The 22,403-nt window shown below is 38.1% G+C and overlaps 1 protein-coding gene across 1 annotated transcript in view; it reads right to left on the bottom strand.

Annotated features, from left to right (window-relative positions):
• Positions 1 to 12,815: 12,815 nt before the first annotated feature.
• Positions 12,816 to 22,403, bottom strand: part of LOC148104241 (Fc receptor-like protein 5) — a 30,144-nt gene continuing 20,556 nt past the window's right edge. Inside the window, exons 4-17 of the mRNA XM_087838302.1 lie at positions 19,990 to 20,244; positions 19,615 to 19,890; positions 19,167 to 19,466; positions 18,046 to 18,306; positions 17,162 to 17,410; positions 15,910 to 16,029; positions 15,735 to 15,750; positions 15,564 to 15,655; positions 15,123 to 15,173; positions 14,942 to 15,004; positions 14,762 to 14,821; positions 13,328 to 13,390; positions 13,185 to 13,247; positions 12,816 to 13,084 (exon numbers count right to left, since the gene is read on the bottom strand). Coding sequence (XP_087694428.1) covers positions 13,077 to 13,084; positions 13,185 to 13,247; positions 13,328 to 13,390; positions 14,762 to 14,821; positions 14,942 to 15,004; positions 15,123 to 15,173; positions 15,564 to 15,655; positions 15,735 to 15,750; positions 15,910 to 16,029; positions 17,162 to 17,410; positions 18,046 to 18,306; positions 19,167 to 19,466; positions 19,615 to 19,890; positions 19,990 to 20,244 — 1,877 coding nt within the window. The 3' untranslated portion in view covers positions 12,816 to 13,076. The remainder of the gene's footprint in view (positions 13,085 to 13,184; positions 13,248 to 13,327; positions 13,391 to 14,761; positions 14,822 to 14,941; positions 15,005 to 15,122; positions 15,174 to 15,563; positions 15,656 to 15,734; positions 15,751 to 15,909; positions 16,030 to 17,161; positions 17,411 to 18,045; positions 18,307 to 19,166; positions 19,467 to 19,614; positions 19,891 to 19,989; positions 20,245 to 22,403) is intronic.

The following is a 22,403-nucleotide window of genomic DNA, read 5'->3' as shown; positions in this document are numbered from 1 at the left end:
TTTAAATCGTAAAAGTCTACTGAGAAAATGCACAAAGCATTGCAACAAACCACACGTTGCTTCATTGTGTTAAACAGTTCACTTATAAGTAACAAGAATAAGTAACCACACCAGACACCACATCCACACCAGAGTTTTTGAAGTGTTTTAGAGCGGTGGTTTGATGTGGATGGTTGTTTGTCCTTGTATATTATGTGCATGTGATCACAGCCCTGGGCCCTGTCCTCAGCTTGTGACGGGTCCCTGGTCTCTGGGAGGGTCGGCTGCCCGTTGCCTCTGGTTCTCAGAAGCTCTCCTCATGAGGGCTCCTTCTTCCTTCAGCCCTCTTTCAGGTGCTGTTTGTTTTCTGTATCGCTACCTCTTTTTTCTCTCTCTTTCCTTCTCTTTCATTCTTCTAATTTCTTCTTCCTAATCTGGACCTCCCCACCTGTCAGCTCTGGCACTGTTACAGTAAAGATGTGTAATTTTTTTTCTTTTACTTTAAAACCTGCAAATAGTTAATGTAGCAGTTAAATCACAGTTTCTATAGTAAATGTTCTTCCTCATTTTAAATCTGCAGGCTGATGAAGAAAGCAACAAAAGATCATTGAGGTTTGTTTCAGTGCAGAGATGGTGCAGATAAGACTGCAGCTCTGTGTGAACTTGCAGTTCAAATAACAATGTTTACACAATATTTTCCATCATTCACGTCATTTTGAGAAGTCATCCTTCCTGCTACAGTCTGATCTACAGGTCAGAGTCTAAACACTTTCTGCATACTTTCATGGTCTCAATCATTAAAGTTTCACATCTTACTGACATGTTAATAGTCTAAAGCAGCGGTCCCCAACCTTTTTTGCGCCATGGACCAGTTTATGCCCGACAATATTTTCATGGACCGGCCTTTAAGGTGTCGCGGATAAATACAACAAAATAAAACTAGTACCGGTACCGAAAAAAAGAAGATTTATTCATAACACACGTGAAAAGACCAAGGAAAACCGAGTAAATGATAAAAACGATAACAAAATAACGCTGAAAACCGATAAAAACCCTGAAAACCATACATTTTCACACCTTAGCCTCAACTCTCGCGGCTCACGGACCGGTACCGGTCCGAGGCCCGGGGGTTGGGGACCGCTGGTCTAAAGTATTGTCCTCATCAGGGTATGAAGAGGACAATAAAGTGCAGTGTGCCTTAGGACCTTATGTTTGCTGGATACTAATGGCTTAAAATAAGAGATTGCTACACAAAAAACTGTTGTCTCAAACCACAGGCTGCATTTCCTCTTTTCTATGTGGCCGAGACGAATATGAGGCCGTTCAGTGGATTAAAAATAAACTTGTTGCAGAACAGACAGCAACCACCAACAACCCTTCACACACATGTGGTCACTGTAGCTGCCGCCCTGTGTGTCGGCATTATTCTGTATTGTCATGTTTGCAGTTTGAGCTTTACTTTATAGATAGAGTTAGAAAAATATATATTTTTTATTTTAAACATTTAAATATAACAAGAGAAAAAAGAAAACGTAAAAATCATCAAGTTTTCATGTAAATATCTATGTCTACAGAATGTGTGTGCTGTAAAAAGGAGTAGGATGAAGTTTACAGTTTTAATAATAATGGATTGCATTTATATAGCGCTTTTCAGGACCCCTCAAAGCACTTTACAATACCACTATTCATTCACCCTCACATTCATACACTGGTGAAGGCAAGCTACAGTTGTAGCCACAGCTGCCCTGGGGTGAGGTTGCCATATCGCGCCATCAGCCCCTCTGGCCAACACCAGTAACATTCAACATTATTTGATCCATACATGTTTAACTATGTACAAGTCTAACACATGAACATACACAAATAAAACCATTTGCAGCATGTAAACCAAAACAACAACAAACTACATTTTTATATAAACTAAGCATCCTGGGTTTAACATCTGCTTAATCTCTGAGCTTATTTTATGTGACAAACACCTTAATAAACACTTTGGTTAAGCTTTGGTTACTCTGGCCTTGATCTATTAGAATGAGGACACAATGAGACAACTCAGTCACTGAGAGGAAGATTTCCTATATTCATGCAATTTATATTTTTAAGCAATTGTGTGAATTTTTGTACTGATGTACTTGTCTTGATTTCATCAGTACAGGTGTTCCACACACTAACTCCTCTGACTGTAATGCTGTGATATGTTACATTTGTCCTTACTATTGGCTTGCTGAACATAAGGATTCCTCTCCTGAGTATTTGGTCTTATATGGAACAAGTTCTGAATGTTGTGGGGCAAAGATTTATTTGCTGATTTGTACATTGTTTGCACAGATCTGAGGTCAACCAAATCTTTAAATTTGAGAATATTTAATTTAATAAAAAGTGGATTTAATGGTTCTCTTAAACTAGTTTTATTTGTTATGCTTATTGCTCTTTTTTGCAGAATCTATATTGGATGGGTGTGTGTTTTATACGTCTTTCCCCACACTTCCACACAGTATGTCATGTACAGCAGTATAATGGAACAATAGATAATATAATGATGTTTGATTGATGAGATCCTTAACCTTGTAGAGAATTGTCAGAGACTTTGATATTTTGCCTTTGATATAAGTAATGTAAATGGGGTTAGTATCTTGCCCAAAGATATTTGGCATGCAGCCAGGAGGCAGCCTGGGATCGAACCACCGACCTTCTGATTAGTGGCTGACCTTCTCTGCCACCTGAGCTACAGCCACCCCCCAATGTGGTGAATCCAGCATAGTTTGTGATGTATTATCACACCGACTAATTTTCTTTCAGATACTCTGTCTAATTCAATGTTATTTATTGTCAGTTTACTATCGGTAGAATATGTGCGATTCCCAAATATTATGAATTTTGTTTTACTCAGGTTCAATGTTAATTTATTAAGGTCAAACCAGGTCTTCAGATTATTTAATTCACTTTCTAGTTCATTCAGACGTTGCTCCAAGTTACTTCCACAGCACAGTAAGTTTGTATCATCTGCAAATAATATTACTTTCATAAAGTTTGAAATTGCACATATCTCATTAATGTACAATATGAAAAGCAGCGGCCCCAAAACTGATCCTTGGGGAACCCCACACACAATTTTGGCATTTATGGCATTTATTTCTGCAAAAAAATTTTATTACGGTTTTTAAGGTAACTGTTAACCCATGATAATGCCACCCCTCTGATTCCATATGTACATAGTTTGTTATGTAAAAGGTTGTGATCAACTGTATCAAATGCTTTCTTTAAATCTAAAAAAACTCTGACAGCATATTCTTTGTTTTCAAAACAGTGTTTACTGTACCTATGACCTCCATTAAGGCATGCGTTGTGGTCCTTTAGGGTCTAAATCAATATTGCTCTTCATATAGTACATTGTTTTTTTGTGATAAAGTCATATAATCTATTGTAAAATATTTTTTCCAGTATCTTAGAGAACTGCAGTAGTAGAGAGATGGGCCGATAGTTTGTGGGAAGATGTTTATCTCCAGCTTTATATATTGGAACTACTTTTGCAATTTTCATCATATCAGGAAATAAACTACTTTGTAATGACAGATTACAAATGTAGGTAAATTGTTTCACAATACATCCAATAATATCTTTAATTAAGTCCATATCAATGCCATCACAGTCCGTTCATTTCTTGAAGTTAAAGGATGTAACTGCATCAATAATTTCCTCTTCATCTACTCCCCTCATAAACATTTAGTTTGCTACATTAATAGTTGTAGTTTTAGGAGGGTTTCCAGTTTTTACAATTTCTTTTGCCAAGCCAGGACCAACATTAAGAAAAAGGTCATTAAAACCATTTTGCATTTTTTTATGTCACTGGTGTCTTTGTCATAAAATTAATATAAATTTAATCCTGTCAGACAGGACAGGATTGGAAGGTTGATGGTTCGCTCCAGTCTGCGTGCCAAATATCCTTGGGGAAGATACTAATCCCAAGCTGCTCTCTGATCCATCTACTGAAGTGTGAATATGTGACAGAAAGCAAGTAAATAGAAAAAAGTGCTTGGGTAAATTGGGCAAGTTGTGTAAAGCGCTTTGAGTGCTCAGAATAAAAAAGTGCAGAAAAGGAACCGAACCATTTATCAGACATTCCTCAGAGGTTCCTCACACCTCGATGCTCTTCCTGATTGTGTTGCTTGTCTTTCTCCAGGTCTTTCCCTGCAGGATGGTGGCCCTTTCTATTTTCATGCCCACTTTCTGCATCACTTATTCTCTGGTGTAATAGAGAAACATATAATCAGTAGTCAGGGAGTGAATGTTAGTTAAAGATGATCTTACACACCACCTCAACATAGTATAGTATAGTTTGTATAGGTGTATAGATTAGCTTGTATGCCTTTGTATACACACACAAACAACAACAAAGTAAAGAATCAACAGCATAATGTAGTGTTTGGGATTTCTGAGGTTCAGCAGTGCTGGGAATAGTGGGAATGTTACTGGGAGGCGCTTGGGTAACAAAAGGCCATGCACAGGTGTAGTTGGCCTCTTTGTCTTAGTTTTGTTGTGTTAATGAAGCTAAGTTAATGAAGCTAAGTTTTTCCTCACAAATCAGCTCTGAGCCTGGAGGACTGAAAAAAAACAATTTAAATTTTCACAGCTGCAGAAAAAGATTCAGTGACTTTGTGATTATTTCCTTATTTTCCAACAAAGAAGTTCAAACTTGTGGCTTCAGACGTTTTCACGTATCTCAACTCTGTTTGGAGATGCTGACACCATGTGGACAAATGCTATTATTGCAGGTTTGTGGGTTACAAATGCTTTTAGCAAGGCAAACCATATAAGTAATAGTAATACTGTTTCAGTGTGGAAATATCTGTGTGTCCGTTATTCCAATAAGTGTTTTTATTCATCATTTCTATGAGGAAAAGAAGAAGGGAAAATGTTTCGACATTAAATGTCTGTGAAGGTTCTCAGTCATCCAGGTCATCGTAGTCAAAGGAGCTTGCAAAGAAAAGCGTCTGGACTTCTTTAAGTTGCTTGAAGACGTTTCACCTCTCATCCGAGAAGCTTCTTCAGTTCTAAGCTCAAATGGTGGGGAGTCCCAGATTTAAACCCAGTGGGAGTTTCCCCCCACAGAGGGACAAAAGGACCCCCTGATGATCCTGATGATCTAATCGCCTGAGCCAAGGTGTGAAACTGTGTGTGGGTCCCAATCAGCCAGGGTTTCAGGTGAGTTCATTGTGAAACCTGGCCCCACCTTATCATGTGATTTCCTGAGGTCAGATGGCCCAGGATGTGAGTGGGCGTTAAGGCGTCTGGGAAGGGAACTCAAAACTGGATTATAGATGGCAGACAGTTGGTGTCGTAAACCACCGCCTCTGTTCAAAGATGGTCGCTCACAGTGGACATAAATGGCTTCTTTCACTCCTCTTTCAAACCATCTGTCCTCTCTGTCCAAAATGTGAACATTGGCATCCTCGAAAGAGTGACCTTTGTCCTTTAGATGCAGATGGGCTGCTGAGTCTTGTCCTGTGGAGGACACAGGACAAGACTCAGCAGTCCAGTCTAGGTTTAAATCTGGGACTACCCACCATTTGACCTTAGAACTGAAGAAGCTTCTTGGATGAGAGGTGAAACGTCTTCAAGCAACTTAAAGAAGTCCAGACGCTTTTCTTTGCAAGCTCCTTTGACTACGATGACCTGGATGACTGAGAACCTTCACAGACAGTAGTGGGGATAGGTTAATTGGTCAATCTAAATTACCCATAGGTGTGAATCTGTGAGTGAATGCGAATGGTTGTCTGTGTCTCTGTGTGTTAGCCCTGCAACAGACTAGCGACCTGTCCAGGGTGTACCCCGCCTCTCACCCTATGACAGCTGGGATGGGCTCTAGCGCCCTCCGCGACCCTAGCGCCCTCCGCGACCCTGGAAAGGATAAGCGGAAGCGAATGGCTGGATGGACACACAGTATATTTGTTTTTCTATAAATAATAATGACTTCTCTTTTGGGTTTTTTTGTTTGTTTTGTTTTGGTTGTTTGTTTTTCCATAATTTGTGTATCTGCAAATATACAAATTCTGTTTTTTTCATATGAAAGAAACTATACTGTGGTGGGGATTGCTAATTTCTTGTTTTTGATTTATGTATGTTTTGTTTTGTTTTGCTTTACTTTTGTTTCATATGTTGTTTGTTTAATTTAAGACTAAAAAAAAAAAAAAAAATTTTTTTTGAATGAGTGGTAAAACTTGAGGGGGTAGGGACAAATAAGTAAATACTTCTACCTACTCCTTTTCAAACAAATAATGGAATAATATATTGTAATGATTGTGAAGGCTCATGTTTGAAATGACAGATTTTAGAACTAATGAATTTAACTTTAAGCTTAATTGCTTAATTTAAGCTTAATGCACTTTATAATCTGGTGCGCGGTATGGTAAAAAAAGAAAAAAGTATGGTAACTTCTACCTTACTTTATTATGTCCAGCAGTCCAACTTTTTGTGCATGGTGCTACCGCAGGTGCCTTTGACGGTGCAAAACGTTTCATCGACATTGTTGTGTTTGTTGGGGAGAAAACTTACAAACATACAGTACAGCACTTCAGAGTCGCACTGCTAGTGTTTGATGTAGCCATTCTGTACTGTACAGGAGAGCACGGCACAGAGGAGATTGACAATGATCTACAGCCGATCAGGATGCAGAACACAATGCGCTTTAAAAAAGAAAAAAAGAAAAAAAAAGCATGCAAAATTGCACTAAAAGAATCCGTGAAACAGCGAGGCTGCAAAAGGTGAACCGCGTTATAGCGAGGGACCACTGTAATTGTGAAGATAAGTCACAACATACCCTTCGTAAATACTAACATACTAACATATAGAGACCCTTACCAGCAATCATTCATGTATTTTTTTAATATCCTGTGGCTTTTTTTCACGGTTTGTTGACATGCTGTGTAGGTGTGCACTGATATCGACATAACGGGGAAACATCTGGCTTTGACTATTGTTCACCTGTAGTTTGAATGCTGAACATTTGCCTGTTTAAATCATAAGAACTGTCACTATAAAGAGATGTCTTCTGCATGCAGTAATGCAGTTCTGCTTGTGTTGAGTGATGTAAACAAACAATCGATCTACGCTCTTCAAACATCAAAACAGATCATTAGATTTTTTTATGACACAGCAATGGTGAGTGTTCCCACCATCTGCTCTTTGTAACTTAACGTAATCTTTCCGTTTTTGTATTTTGTATTTTGATTTTTGAGTCCACCTTCGCAGTAGTGATTGACTGCAAAATAAAGCTACCGGAAATGTACAACCCCATTCCGTCTTAAAACAGGAAGTTAGCATTTTCTCGTGCACAGGGTCTATTCCACGTTTCCCTCTGTGTGTATTTATAGTGTGTGTCCTCGTGTGCTTGTTGCTGGTTCGTCTGTGTTCTTTCTCTGCATCATTCGGTGTCGTTTCCCTGCATCGCCATTTAAGGGTTCAGGTTTGTTTTTGTTAGTTTTTTCCAGTTTAAGTTTGCTTAGTTTGCGTCCCTGCCTTCGCTGTTTCTGTTTGTTTCACCACTTCATGAATAAAAGTCATTTGCATCTCAGCTGCCTGCATCTTAGGTCCTAATTCTCAGCCTCCACTCATCTGCCACGGCAGACGTGACAACAATAAACTCAAAAGTAACTGATGTTTGTTTAAAATAATAATAAAAAGTATTTTACCAACCTGGTGAAGCATGAATCTGTAAGATAAGATAAGAATACTTTATTAATCTCAGAGGAAACTAAGTGGTCACAGTGGCTCAAAGACAGTAAGAACAGTAACTGACTAAACTAAATAATATAATATATCACAAAGTATGAATAATAATGCACACCTCAAAAAGTAGAGAATTTCAATTCTGTTTGTACCAGCTGCAAATGGCAGCATTTCATTGTGCATTCAATGGATTTTAGTAGCAGCAGGTATACAGTATTGAACATTGAGATATGTACAGACACCAGTGTGTGCATGTGTGCTTCGATATGATGATGTATGTTGTAAAGTCTGACAGCAGCTGGAAGGAAAGATCTCCTAAATCTCTCCTTCACACTGTGGGTGCAGCAGCCTGTCACTGCAGGAGCTGCTCAGTGCTGTCAGGGTGACCTGCATGGGGTGGGAGGTGTTATCTAACAGGGATGACAGCTGAGCCACCATCCTGTCACTGACTACCTCCACTGGGTCATGAGGACGTCCCAGAACAGAGCTGGTCTTCTTCATCAGACTGGTCAGACATTATGTTGTTTACTTTCTCCTCTCTCTCCTCCCACCCAACTGGTCACAGTACATGGCAGCCCCTCCCTGAACAATTAAATTGATACTTCTATATTTAAATTGCAAAAATGTTGACTACAGCCCTCCAGTCAACCTCAATAATTAAATGAAACGTATATACTGTACAAATCTACAAAAAGTAAGCCGCCTGTAAAAGATAAACTATTATTATTCCCAGAGATGGGAAATTCACTTTGTTACAGCAGCAAAGTAAACAGGGCAGGAATAAATAATACCTAAAAGCAACACTACTATGCAAAAATAGAAGAGAATAAACCATTGAATTATGTGAAGAATAATATGTCAGAGTATACTGTGGTGTCAGTATACTGTAACATTTCATATGTCATGCAAGAAACCTAAACTATAACGTAAATGTAAAATGAGCAGCTCGTGTCCAGGTTCACCAAAGTCAGTTTTGTGACTGAAAGCTGTCGGCCAAATTAGCACGATGATGTGTTTCCACAGCAGAGGAGCTGCATTATTATAAACTGTTCCACCACATAAACCTGAAAACTACCTGTGACAGCTGACCTGTGTGATGTGTAGAAGAACATCAAATTTTATTTAGCATCAAATCCGTGTGTTAATGAAGAACATGTTCCTGTGCCATGTGCATAAATACACATCAATCTTGTTTTTGTTTTTTTTCCTGTGGGCTTTGTGAGGCTGCAGGTATTTACGAAAGTCTGAAAGACTAACACAATCATGTGACGACACTGTGAAAAGCTGAGAGTTGCTTCTTCCTCTGTGCAGAAATGTAACTAAAAACCTTAAACCAGCTTTAATTCTGTTCAATTTCAACAAAATCCATGTATCATTATTGGAATGGACTAACACTGCACCCATATCTCTGAGTCATCCACCCGTGATTTCTCCCTCTTATTGTGTGTTTTGAAACTGAAAGTCACTGATAAGCCACCACAATATCAGGGTCCAGGATATGAGAGTACACTCATCCAGCTCTGAAACTCCACAGATCACTGTCAGATCTGCGACGGACAACATTTAAGCATCTGTCAAACTGCTACAATTGATGCGAATCACAAAGACTGGAAATATTTAGGCTGGTGTCTGAATTGTACAGTATATAATAGTGTAACGAATGTTAAAGGTTATTTTGCTGTGATAGGTTGAGTATCTCTGTGCACTGTTGCTGTTTCTTTAAGAGACATGTTTGTTTGTGCTGCAGTAAAAGTCAGTGGTTTGTTTTTTAGAGACAGAAGTAAAAGTCACTCACCTCAGTGTGACGGCTTTCTTTCCCTTTTTATACTTTTAGGCCACATGTTGAAACTCATAGCCACGAATTTCTCTTTTTTTGGTGAAACCTTGGACTCGTCTCCAAATCTTCCAGCAGAGATCATCCAATCGGATCCTTTTAGGGAATCGGACCTCTAAATTGTCGGTCGTCATGAGACAGGACCACCAACAGATACCTCTTTCCACATTTAATTCCTTCGCCTGTGTTATCACTCCACAAGAAACTTGATGAGCTCCGGACAATTGTCAGGTTCCCGAAGGAGTAAAACAGCGCCTTTCTGTTTGTTGTAATGGAAACTCGGCTTAAAGAACAATGATGTGTTCATGTTGAAGTCGGAAGTTTGGAATTTGCAGCTGGAATGCCCCATCAAGACAGCTACCAAGTCAATAAGCTCCACCTGCCCTGACTTAATGGGAATGGCAGATGAGGAAGTTGGAGGAAGGAGAGATGACTGACTTTTAATTACTTTTATACAAAATGATTGATTACACGGATATGAGAACAAACTAAGCATTTTGTGTTTTATGATCTTGGATTATGTTCCTTTGGACTCCCTTGGAAGCTAATTATGGCACAGCAGGGAATCAAACTGATGAAGAAAAGTAGGGTCAAAAGAGCCAAACCACAGAGAGAGATGGGTCTGAGAGCGGGAGTGGGAGTGTTGGTGTTCATGAAATAGTGTCTAAATTTGAAGAAGTCAGTGGATTTGAATTTCTTGTTACATTTAAAGATGTGTGTGAAGAGGCTCAAGATGCACAAACAGCATAAAGATGAGATGAGAAATGTGTTGAATATGAAAATGTTACTGAATGGGAGTATTCTTGATTTCTATAAGTCTGAGGTGCAGAGAGTAAAGGCACTGAAAGTGATTTGTTCCCAGTCAGGGTAAAAACTGACTGATATGAGCCCCGAGAGTCTGAAAGTGCTGTGTTTAAAGATGTAGAAGCAGCTGAGGTCAAGATTGTAGGTTTAAAGAGTCGGGCACTGCTGTATTGTTGACATTCAGAGATGATGCAGTTAAAGTGAGCCTGGGGTACATGAGCTATCATATTAGGCAAATGCCAGCAGCCTCCATTGTGATGCAGTGTTTTGGTCCTGTAGCAGCAGTGTGCAGTATTTTCTTAAACAAGTAAAAAATAAAAGTATAAATCTGTAAGTTTGGTCAGCAGCTGTGGTTCCAGAGGAGATCTTTGGGGTTAGACCAGGATCTCTGAGTTTAGGGTTTCACTACAGTTAAATACAGTATCTCCATAAATTCACAAAGTTGCACAGTAAATGGTGGGAAATAACACCAACAACTATATAGTGTATTATGAAGTACTACAAAACAACAACAAAGTAAAACCCCTGCACTGTGGTGTTTCATTGGCTACTTTAAATAAAGGGATATCAAGTATTACTCTGACAGTGTCCTCAGCATCTGTAGCCCACTACATCCCAGATGGTCTCAGTAAACTGAGGACTCATCATCTCCATCCACAAACATAAGTGTAAAGTCTTCTGGGTTGTGACACTTCTCACATGCTAAACTGCTCCGAAAGTCTTTTTTATAAATCTTCTTTCATTTTGAAACATTTTGACTCGTCTCGACTTATAACATCGACTTATTAATCACAGTCCTGTCAAAGCAGATCATCAGCAGATTCATTATAATTAAGCTGTTGAATGATCAGCTCATAAAAGTTATGTTCATGTTTTTAGTGTTTTCTCCATCCAAGCTCATCCCAAAGTCCAAACATGCAGGTGATTAGGAAAGACATCTGATCTGAATGTGCTGCTGACTCTTTGAATATTGTGATTTCCTGATGACCGGGAGAAAAATGTCTGGAAAACATGCAGAACGTTTAGAATGAAGTAGACTGTGGAAATGTGCAGTCAATGAAGGTTACAGTAGGAGACACCTGGTCCTGGTCAGATGAACCACTTTAACTGGCTCCTTTTTTTTTAGCCCACAATGATCATTTTGATCTGTGTTTTATTCTCATTATTTTAAATGGACTCTTAACATTAACAAAGGACCAGTATAGCAGTAAAAAAAAAAAAAAAGCACAATGGCTGTAAACAATAAAGTTCACAGATTAGATTAAGACATCAGCCTAAAGAGCAACATAACAATGATGTCACATAAAAGAAGCAATTATGAAACTTTGACTGCAAACTACAGATCTGCTAAAATAATAAATCAGCCAACTAGACTTGATAAGTATATTATAACAGCAGGTGGCAGCAGTGTGCTGGTTGGCACTGTCTCCTCACAGCAAGAAGGTCCTGACTGGGTTTTCCCCGGGTCTGTGTGGCCCCTCTCCGGGAACTCCAGCTGCCTCCCACAGCCCAGGGACCTGGATGTTAGATTAACTGGTAATTTTAAAGTGGTCGTAGGTGTGAATGTGAGCCTGAATGCTTGTGTGTCTCTGTCTGATAGTCATATGACACAACTGTGACTTGTCCAGGTGTACACTGCTTCTGGATTGAGGAGTAATAATATTTTAAAAACAAACAGACAAAGAAAGCAGAGCTGCACCTCACAGTTTGTATTGATGATATTTTTGGACACAGCTGTGTTTTGTTCTTCTTGAAAACCACATCTGGGACGAGCACAAATGTAAAGGCAGCCAGTGATGCCTCAACATCTTTAAAACTCAAGCCTGCATCATCAACTTACAGAGCTCTGGACACAAATGTCTGCTGGGACCTAACCAACTTGTTTTGATGACCAGGCCTTTATTCTTTCTTCAATAATAAGAAATAGTAATAATTTGTACCTACATGAGTACTTCTAAATGGAGAGCACCGCGTCTTATTGAAAAAAATAAAAGGTGACATCACAATATGGCTTCAATAAAAACTTTAAAGCAGCCAATCACGAAGCCAAGAGTTCTGTGGTCCACTTCTAAACCAGAAAATCTAATCAAGCACAAACAATCTTAAATCTTTACTCTGATGAAAATATAAGAGAAAGTGAAGTCAAGGTTAAATTTATTTATATATGTTTAAAACAACAGAGCTGATCGCAGCGCTCTACATTTAAAATACATAACCTTAAAAAAAGTAAAATGTTAAATCCAGAAAAAGTGAGAACAGCAAAAAACATTAAAATGAAATTAAATAAAAAATAAGATTCACAGCATCTGACAGTATCTGACATCAAATGAATCAATCTCAGCTTTTTCATGTTTTTATAACAAATAATTCATTTTTACATGATGTAGATCTTTAAACTCAGACAGTAAAAGTATTTGTTGGTGTTCATACGAGCACTAATGTGACTCTACTGACTTTTTTCTCACTTGCTATTGGAACAGGATACATTCAAAATTTTATATTAAAGCTTAAAAATGAATAAAAAAATATCAGCTGAATATAAAGAGCATGGATCTGAAACAGGACACATCTCTGTGTGCTTTATGCTAAAACACAGTACCAAATCTATATCATATTATTATTCACTATCATCTTCATAAACACTAAAGACTGAGCGTGTCTGATATTTGGGCAGCAGAGGAGCAACAGTGGATTCATTAAATGCTTCTTCTTGGCTTTGCTGCTGCAGCTCTCCTCACTGACCTGTAAGAAAAACACACAAAGAACACAAATGTCCAAGTTTCAGGATGTTCGCCATTTAATAACTTGAAGAATAACTCATCCTGCATGGCAGCATAATTACCAGGAAAGCTTCCTGATGTGACTTCAGAATAAACTGCTGCATCAGCTGCAGGACTTGATTTTCCTGTGAGTGGAAAGAAGATTTTAAGACCAGATAAACATGTTGAACAACATTCACTGGAGGTGATGGCAGACTTTGTTTACCTGCTTTCTTCTTGGCTTTTTCTTTTTTGGGGTGTTTGACCTCAGCATACATCAGACTGTCCTCTAAAAGAGAAGTCAGAGCTCAGGATACATTTGATCAGCAGGTATATGACACAGAGCTGTTGGACGTAGAGGTGGATTTAAACTCTGCAGATTTGTCAGCTGCAGCCATTAACATCATTAATGCTACGCTCCCCTTAATGGTTCTCGCTCTTTGTAGTTTCACTAGATTATTACTTTAGCTGCCAAGAAAAGAACAGACTACTTTAAGTGCTAAGAGCAACATGTAAGAACCATTGACAAGATGTAATACATCACAAGGTTTCTTTTACTGTTATAAGAAAGTTAACAATTTAGAATTTTGAACACAGGATATTTTATTTAAGCAAATTAGCAAAACGAAAATCTTAATCAACTAGTAATAATCACTTGATTCAGTCACCTGAATTTTATCCAAATATAACTATTCTACTCAGTGCTATCGCTGCTTTCAGATATAGTGTTGAGGTGAGGAGAGGGGTAATCAGTGCTGCACTCCTCTCCATCCTGTGCATGAAAGTCCAAATAAGGAAGCAGTAACACGGTACAAAGTCTTCCAACTCTTTTGTGAGACAAAAAAAATGATCATTTCAGTTCATAAGTCCACAGTGATTGGGCAACTGACACTTTTGACTGTGAACTCCACAGTGCTTTCTTACGATGTTACTCATCCGCAGCAAACTACATAAAGAACCTCGAACCTTCCCAAACAGCTCCGTTTATACTCATGTGCTCGTCTGCATCACTCCCTTCTTTCATCCCTTACTCATATTTTATATGCCCTACATCTATTCCACACACACACTTTCCATAATATTGGCACATCTGATATTTTCCTGTATCAAAAACCCAGCTTAAACAGTGCTCTGCTCTGCCTCCAGTGATCGAGCACACTCAGATTATGTGTTTTATTTGATGGTGTTTGGTTTTGTGATCAGTGGTCTAGTTCAGAAGCTCTGGTTGCTGTGATTCAGTAAATCCAGCTGAAAAGTGGACTTTTTTCTTTGATCAAAGGCAACCCTTAGATTAGAGATTAACCTGTGATCTGATGAAGAGACTGAACTCAAACTGTGGACGAAGTTGTTTTGAGTTCTTTGCAAAACTTCTGACCTGCTGTGTTTTCTGAATCACTCAATAAATTTGTTCTCCAGTGTGTCTGTGTTTGAGTGCTTTGAAAGACCACAACAACACAACAACACATCATGTTAAACAAATACACCTGATTTAATGACTAACCCACCACAAACCTAAATGACTGCAGATTAACTCTGATGATGTGTAGCAGCTCAGCTTGGTAAGTGAAGAACTAAACTCCATGTTGACCTATAATTAGCTGCAACATAATGAAATGACACATTTCAGTACAAACACTGAATGAGGCTGTTGTGTCTGTACCTGCAGCTCCCGTCTTCACCTCAGAGTAAACAGCACTCTGCTCTGGTTTATGATGCTTCCCTGTGAAGATGATCAGATTATTTATCATGAGAAAATAATTAACTGTTACATTTTTTAAATATTTATTTATTTCATTTTACATTACATTTACATTTAATTGCACATGTTTTATGTACTTACTCTTCTTTTCAAAGTTTTTAAGTTCAATAAGAGAGTATGTGACATCTTGATGGTCATCTGATCCTGAAATGTTCATATTTTAGTTACAGGATTGTAAACATTTCACATGGAAATAATTTTATTAAATCAAAAGTAAATTTCTTCTCTAAATTCTCTGTGTTTTTCAACAAATATACTGCACCATTTCTGTTGTCTTCAACCGGCGTAACTGAGTCATAGATGTGATTGGTACCTAAAAAAAGATGAACCAGAGTCACATTAATCATTTTAATAAAAACCTAAAGGAGAGTTTAAATAATTCTGTTTAAGTCAAAACCAGGACTGTAAGATGTTTTCAGACAATAAAATCATAATGTTGTTACTGTTTGTGCTCTTCTGATATGAAACAATAACATTATGGATTTTTTTCAGTCGAGTTAAAGACACAATCAGGTTTGTAAAATTATTTTTCTTTCTCATTTAATGTGTCAATTTACTGTTTGGATGTTTGTCCAACTGGATTTTGACAAATATTTTCTTAAAAGCTGCTGAACACAAAGTTAATCTAAAAACTGTTACTGTTAATGAAGACAAATAAACGTCAATATTAATGATGATAATAAAGATCGGTTTAAGTGCTGACCATGTTGAAGAGAGTTGTACTCATGAGTTTCATTCTGGTTGACTCCATGATTTGTGGAGGAGCCCGGACTGTGACTCTCAGACTGGATCGACCTAAAACAGGAAATAAACACAATAAACTTAAAAGTAACTGATGTTTGTTTAAAATAATAATAAAAAGTATTTTACCAACCTGGTGAAGCAGGAATCTGTGAAAGAGACAAATGTTATTACACATGTTTGTCATGTATAAATTGTTCCACTGATATTTAGTGTCATGAGATCAGAATACATGTATATGTGTGAATAATTAAAGTGTATGTAGTAAATAAACTCTGTAATACAGCATGAAAAGAAGAGGCTCTTACACTTGGACTGTCTGCAGCGATACAACAAGAGCAGGAGGATAATAATGAGAGAGACTCCACAAACCAGTCCAACAATCAACCACACAGGAGATGAAGAGCTGTCAGCTCCTGACACAGTTACTGTGACAACAAACAATAATTAATTATTAATAAATACAACAAACACTCTGAGAGCACAAATCTCTGCTAAGGCAGCTCACTCTGTTGACAGTATTTACTTTTAAAGAAACAGTATTGTATTTTCTGTGTATTTATTTTGTTTTATTTGTACTGTGGGCAGATGAGAAATGTAAAAGTGAGGTCAGAGGTCAAACGTAACATGATATTTTAAATCTTTATACAGTACTTTCTATATGTTGACAAGACACAACACCTTTGTAAGAATCATAGTTTCTATGTTATAAGGATTTTTTTTAGTCATAAAGTTGACCTTGAAGACCTCGGTGGCTGTAAGCCAAATGTTAATGGATAGTTAACATGACTGCAGCTCGTCAGTGAGGTAACCAGGCAGGTCTGCTGGGATCCTTTCTAGGAAAATAAGATTTGTATGCTAACAGATTTTCCCCTTGTTTCAGTTTCTTCCTGCTTCAAGATTCATTTCCATGCCATCATTCACCTCCAGTCAGATGCCTGCCACCTTGGATCATTACCCCCCTATTCACCACCCCTGCTGCCCCCCTCAGAGCCTCTTCCTCACTTGTCTGCCTGCCCACCCTTCAGCAGTTTCCACAGACCTCTGCCTCATCCTTTACCCCCACCTAGTCTGGACTCCAATAAGGCATTGTTGCAGCCACTTTATGAACACTCTCTGTCTTGTCACATTCCCTCTCAGATTTCCTGCCCTAACTGCTCTCTCCTCTCCCACAGATCTGCCGCCCTCACGCTGTTATGTGCGCTCCTCTGGCCTGTCTCTCTCACCTCAGTTAAGATGTTCTTGTAGGACTCGCTCCTTAGGTTTAGGTTCATTTATGTTTTGTTCTTGTTGACCAAGTCAAAGTTCACAATCTGTTGTGTTAAATTATTTATCCTTTGTTTGAGTGGAAAAACTGACTGATTACATCCTCTGCTGTTTTCACCTGAGTCCCTCACTTGAGTCCTGAATCACAACAATTTAGAGATATTACATAATAGTTGTATAAAAGTTCTGACTAAATAGACCCAGGTGGCTTCAAAACATTAAAAGAGATAATATGATGTTATTTCTCAAGCATGAAATCCATTAAAATCCATCAAATGTTTTGATCCTGCTCACCTTTAACTGACATCCAGCTCTGTACTGACTCTCTTCCTGAGTACTGACACTTGTAGAAACCTTCATCAGACTTTGACACTGCAGAGATGTTCAGCTCCCCTCGGGTATCATTTTGAATAAGTTTGTCATTGTGATAGAAAAACACATTGGAAAGTATTTTTTGTCTTCTCAAACTGCAGCTCAGACTAACAGAAGCTCCCTCAGTCACAGGATGAACAGGACTCACCAGGATAGGACCATTACCATCATCTGTGACACAATCACACACAATTGTTTCAGTCACATCAGCTGGTGCACACTTTTAGGAAAAGCTGTGAGCCGTGTCTCATGATCTACATGAGGACCTGACTTCAGAGAGATTTTCTGAGAGCCTGGTTTTAATGACTGGAGAGACTTTTGAACAAGTGACAACATTTAAGGATTGAAATGTTCAGTTACAGTGGGTTCTGGGTTCATCATGTGGATCATTCAGCACTTGCATTTTTGTTAGAAGGCTGAGGGTCCATGGAGTAAATAAATGCATCATGTTACTATTCTATATGGAGATTGTTGAATCTGCTATTTGTGATATCACTACATGGTTTGGCAAACTTTCTGTCAAGCTCAGATCCCAAATTGACGTCTTTCCCTATTCCTTTATTCTGAAAGGGAGAATATATAAAATATTGTCTGCAAATTTTGACAAACTTGATTATAAAAAGATCGAGTGAAATGAGACCAACAATCAAGAATATTTTGATGCTTTGGTGCCTGAATTATTCTGAAAATGATCATTGTTGTTTGTTTTGCCACATAGAATTACTTCACATACAGCAAAGCTGAGACAAATGTTCATGTGACGTCTAAATCATTCAAATCCAAGAAGTAAATGTATAATAACATACTCTGTACAGTGATGTTGACTGCACTGCTGAACTCTCCTGATCCAGACTCACACCAGTACACTCCAGTATCTGACTTTGATGTGCGGATGTTACATGTGGATCCAGTCCTTCTCCAACAGTCAGAGTACAGTCGGCCGTCCTGAGAGAACTTCCTCACTCTCCACTCAGTGAAGTTTCCCTCACAGGTCAGTGAGACAGAGTCAAAGGTGAAGTGTTGCACTCTGTCAGGACTCACTGTGAGAGACTCTGCTGAATGAACATCTGGAAACAACATGCAGTGAAGAGACAAAGCTCACAGATGTTAGGATACAAAATATCACAGTGAAAAAAATAGTTCTTGCTAAACCCACCTTAACTGCAAATAAATCTATGAATGAGATTTGTTAATACAGATTTAAATGTTGTGACTCCTGCAGCTGGAAAGATTTCACTGAACCATCTGGGTCTCTCAGTAATAATCTCACAGCATCATTAGAAGCTACATTAGAAGTTTCTGTAAACCTGCTTTCCTACAGTTTGTCCACAGCGTGCATGTTTGTTGTTGCACAAGCAAATATATTCACCATCTGTCATGTAATAAGATGTCTGACATTTGTGACCTTATTACAAACAGTCAGATCATTATCAGACAGTTTAACATCAGCAGATCTTAAATGTTTGTTCTCTTTGCTTCTACAACTCATGACAGCACTTTTACAGGCATCATGTCTGATATCATTTTTATACCGAAAGAAGAAGCTGGGAAGGAGCTGCTTGAGACCACGAGATCATCTGTGTACATAATGTGCTTCACAGGAGTCCTGCCAGATTTACAGACTTTCTAATCATCAACATGAAGATTAAAAAGAGCTGGAGACAAAATTCATCCTTGTTTAACTCGGTGAGAAACAAACAAGGAGGAATTTGAATAACAACAGAAGTGTTTGACTGAAGCTCAGTTTACTTGAATGTAGTGAGAAAGGATGAGATTCAATTTAATCCTTATGAGCAAACTTAAATATAATCATTTAATGCATTTTAATTGTCATTGAACATCAGATTTCAATGTCAGTATGTTGTTGCAAGAAAAATAATGGTGAATTAAAGTGATGACATAATTTATTAGAGAGAAACAAACTGACCTGCAGACCAGACAAACTTTGGTTGACTGTGATCAGTGTGATACTCTGGGTCTCCTCTTCCAGCTCTGCACACATATCCTGCTGTGTGTGTCTGTCCATGAATGATGTAGGAGTCCTGTGCAGTCCCACTGCCATCAGGTAGCAGCTCATAACTGGAGGATTTCTCTGATAGATCAGGAACAGCTTTATACCAGTAGAAGCTCCATCCTGCAGACGGATGTTCAACCTCACAGTTCAGAGTTACTGAGGCTCCAGGACTCAGCCATGATGGAGACACAGTGAGGACAGGACGGGGTTTATCTGTTCAACAAAGATTTTCTCTCAGTGAACATGTAGTACAGTCTCTGAACAGTGAGCTCAGTTTATACAAAGAATAATAATCTCAGTCTATATGAACAGAAACACATTTTACAAAGTGTTCAAACAGCTTAAAGCAAATATGACTTACTGTGAGAAACTGTCAGTGTGACTGAATCACTCCACTCTGTTGTTTTATTCTGTGAACTTTTCATTCTGCCCTTACAGCGATAGTTTCCACTGTTGGATGATGAAGCAGAAATAATCCTGTATTCATTTTGATTTGGAGGTTTTCTGATGCTGTTTGTTTCCCACTCATAATCCCACTCAGTGTCTCCTCCATGGATCTCACATCTGACAGTGATCGTCTCTCCTCTGTATATCTCAGACCAGTTTGGATACAGAGTCACAACAGGCCTGTTTGACACTGTTAATGTTCAAGAAAGTACAATAAAAACACATGAAAGACAAAAGGTTCAATTACCATCAGATGTAGTGCTTTGTGGGAAGTTACATTTAAACTCACCAGTTGTGTCAATCCAGACTGACTGACTCAACTCTGTGTAGTAAACTGGTTCTCCTCTTCCTCCTCTGCAGCTGTAGAGTCCTCCCTCTGAGACACTGATTTGTCCATTTGTCACAGGTTGATAAGATTTCCAATCTCTGTACCAGTAGTATTTCCATCCAGATGATGATGATGGGTTCACAGAGCAGGTCAGGGTCACACTGCCCCCTACTGGAACAGCTGTCCTATCAGCTCTCAGTTCAGCCTTTGGTTTTGCTGCAGTTCAGTTTAGAACAAGAACATAAAAGTAAAAATGACTGAATCAGAACAATTTAAAGATGGAAAAATGTAAATGATCAAATATCACAATTTTATTGGTGAAGCTATAACAAAGTGTGTGACACAAAATACTCTGAAATACTGTTTTGATCAGCACAGCAATTTTTTTAATATTTACTTCATTGTATTTAAAATTAATTAATAAATGCATAGTTCATTTACTCTCATTAATTTGAAGCATGACTTAGTTAATTCATCTGTAATGAGAAAGTAACCGAGGTTAATATGATCTGATTGTACTTCGCATGCTATGTGCTTGTGTTCTTTACTAAATCTGATGTTAAAGCCTCTGATAGCTAAGATGAGACCTAGTAAGTGTGTTTTATATTCTTTTGCTGTGGAAGCTGACATTTCCTGCTGATGTGCACAGATGTGTCAGAATGGGTTTTAAAAGACACATCGATGGTTTGGAGGAAGTAATTACTGAAGCTAACTCAGAAAGATCAATTAGAGAAAAAACTCTAAATAAATATCAATGGCACTGAAAGTAGCTGCACATAATGTTATGTCTGTGAGATGATTATGAGTAATTTCTATACTCATTAAATATCATTACTCTAAATTAATAACATACCAGCAAAGACCAGCGTCAAACAAAATGAGGCCATATTTTCGTCTGCAGTTCAGAGTCCATGAAATGGCCTGTATTTGTATAGCGCTTTACACATTCAGTCATCCACCCATTCATACACTGGTGATGGCAAGCTACATTGTACCCACAGCCACCCTGGCGCACTGACAGAGGCGAAGTTCATTAAGTGAAAAATATCCAGTGTGTGTTTGTCATGAGATCAGACTCTTTAACTAAAACCTGAAACCTCTAAGATCATTTCAACAATACACAACATGCTAAAAACAACTGAAGTAACTGCATCATATGTTGGTGCAACAGGTAGTAATAAAAAAAAATACAAATACAGAAGAGAAAATATTGGATGTAACTGTTGTTCTTAGTGGATGTGGTGGAGCAGCTGAAACAGGTTCAGCATTTGTTCTGCACTTCATGTATTAGAGCTGCACAGCAGAGAAGTTACTCTGATATGTTTTGTTCTCTTCACTGGGAATAAAAAGCTGCTTTTCAAAATATTTTACTGAGCAGCACAAATGAAACAGCTACAAAGCTGCAAGAAAACAGATTAATACTTACTAATAACTAACTTAACTTAATAACTTACTAATGTTGATAAAACAGATCTCCAACTTACACGATACAGACAGTGTGATGATATCACTCCACTTTGTTAACATATAGGTCCTTGTGCCACGGCAGCTGTATCCTCCACTGTCAGACTCAGTAACTGTGATGATTCTGTATTCACTGGATGTCGGAGGTGTGTTTAACTTGTTAGGTCTCCATTCATACGTCCACTGAGCTCCTTCACCTCCCTGAATCTCACAACTGACACTGATTGTCTCACCGCTGTATATCTGAGTCCAGGGTGGCTGCAGGGTCACAGTGGGCTTACTGGGAACTGTTCACATAAGAATGATCCAGTTAGAAGAAGAGAAACATGAAAACTCTGCTGTTTATAACATAAGAGTAGAGTCACTGCAAAACAGCTGATTCAAAGACAAACAGTTTGAAGACAATAATATTATTTATAGCTTTCAAACTGTAACACAACACTTTTAGTAAAACGTACAAGTATTTACTTTGTACAGTTATCTTTCATTTATATTCTTTATAAATAAATTTATTATTTACAAAAAGTTTTTTTAATGAGTTATCTTAAGTCTGATTTACTTTCACAAAGATACGATCTTTGAGGTGTATAAACAAATCAGTGTGATTAACCAGAACGTTGATGAGTTTAATAAGAAAACACTTTAGATTAAATTTAGAAACAGGATGAGGAGAGACTTTCTTTAAATCCCAGGATTAGTTAGACTCTTTAAGAGGTTACTCTGTCAAGGCCGATCCTTAATCTCACAATCTTAAAGTAGACACAACAAAACTGAAGTTCTTCTATTTTTCTATTTTCATCTCTCAAAGTAATCCTGCTGTCAGAAAGAGAAACAGAAGAACAGACTAGTCCCCAAAGACAGGACGTGACAGTAATGACAACTTTATACAAGACTTTTCAAACTCAAAATTT

This window comes from Neolamprologus brichardi, chromosome 3 (assembly GCF_056152115.1).
Source record: "Neolamprologus brichardi isolate AB-2024 chromosome 3, ASM5615211v1, whole genome shotgun sequence".
NCBI lineage: Eukaryota > Metazoa > Chordata > Actinopteri > Cichliformes > Cichlidae > Neolamprologus > Neolamprologus brichardi.
This window is presented reverse-complemented; position numbering and strand designations above follow the sequence as displayed.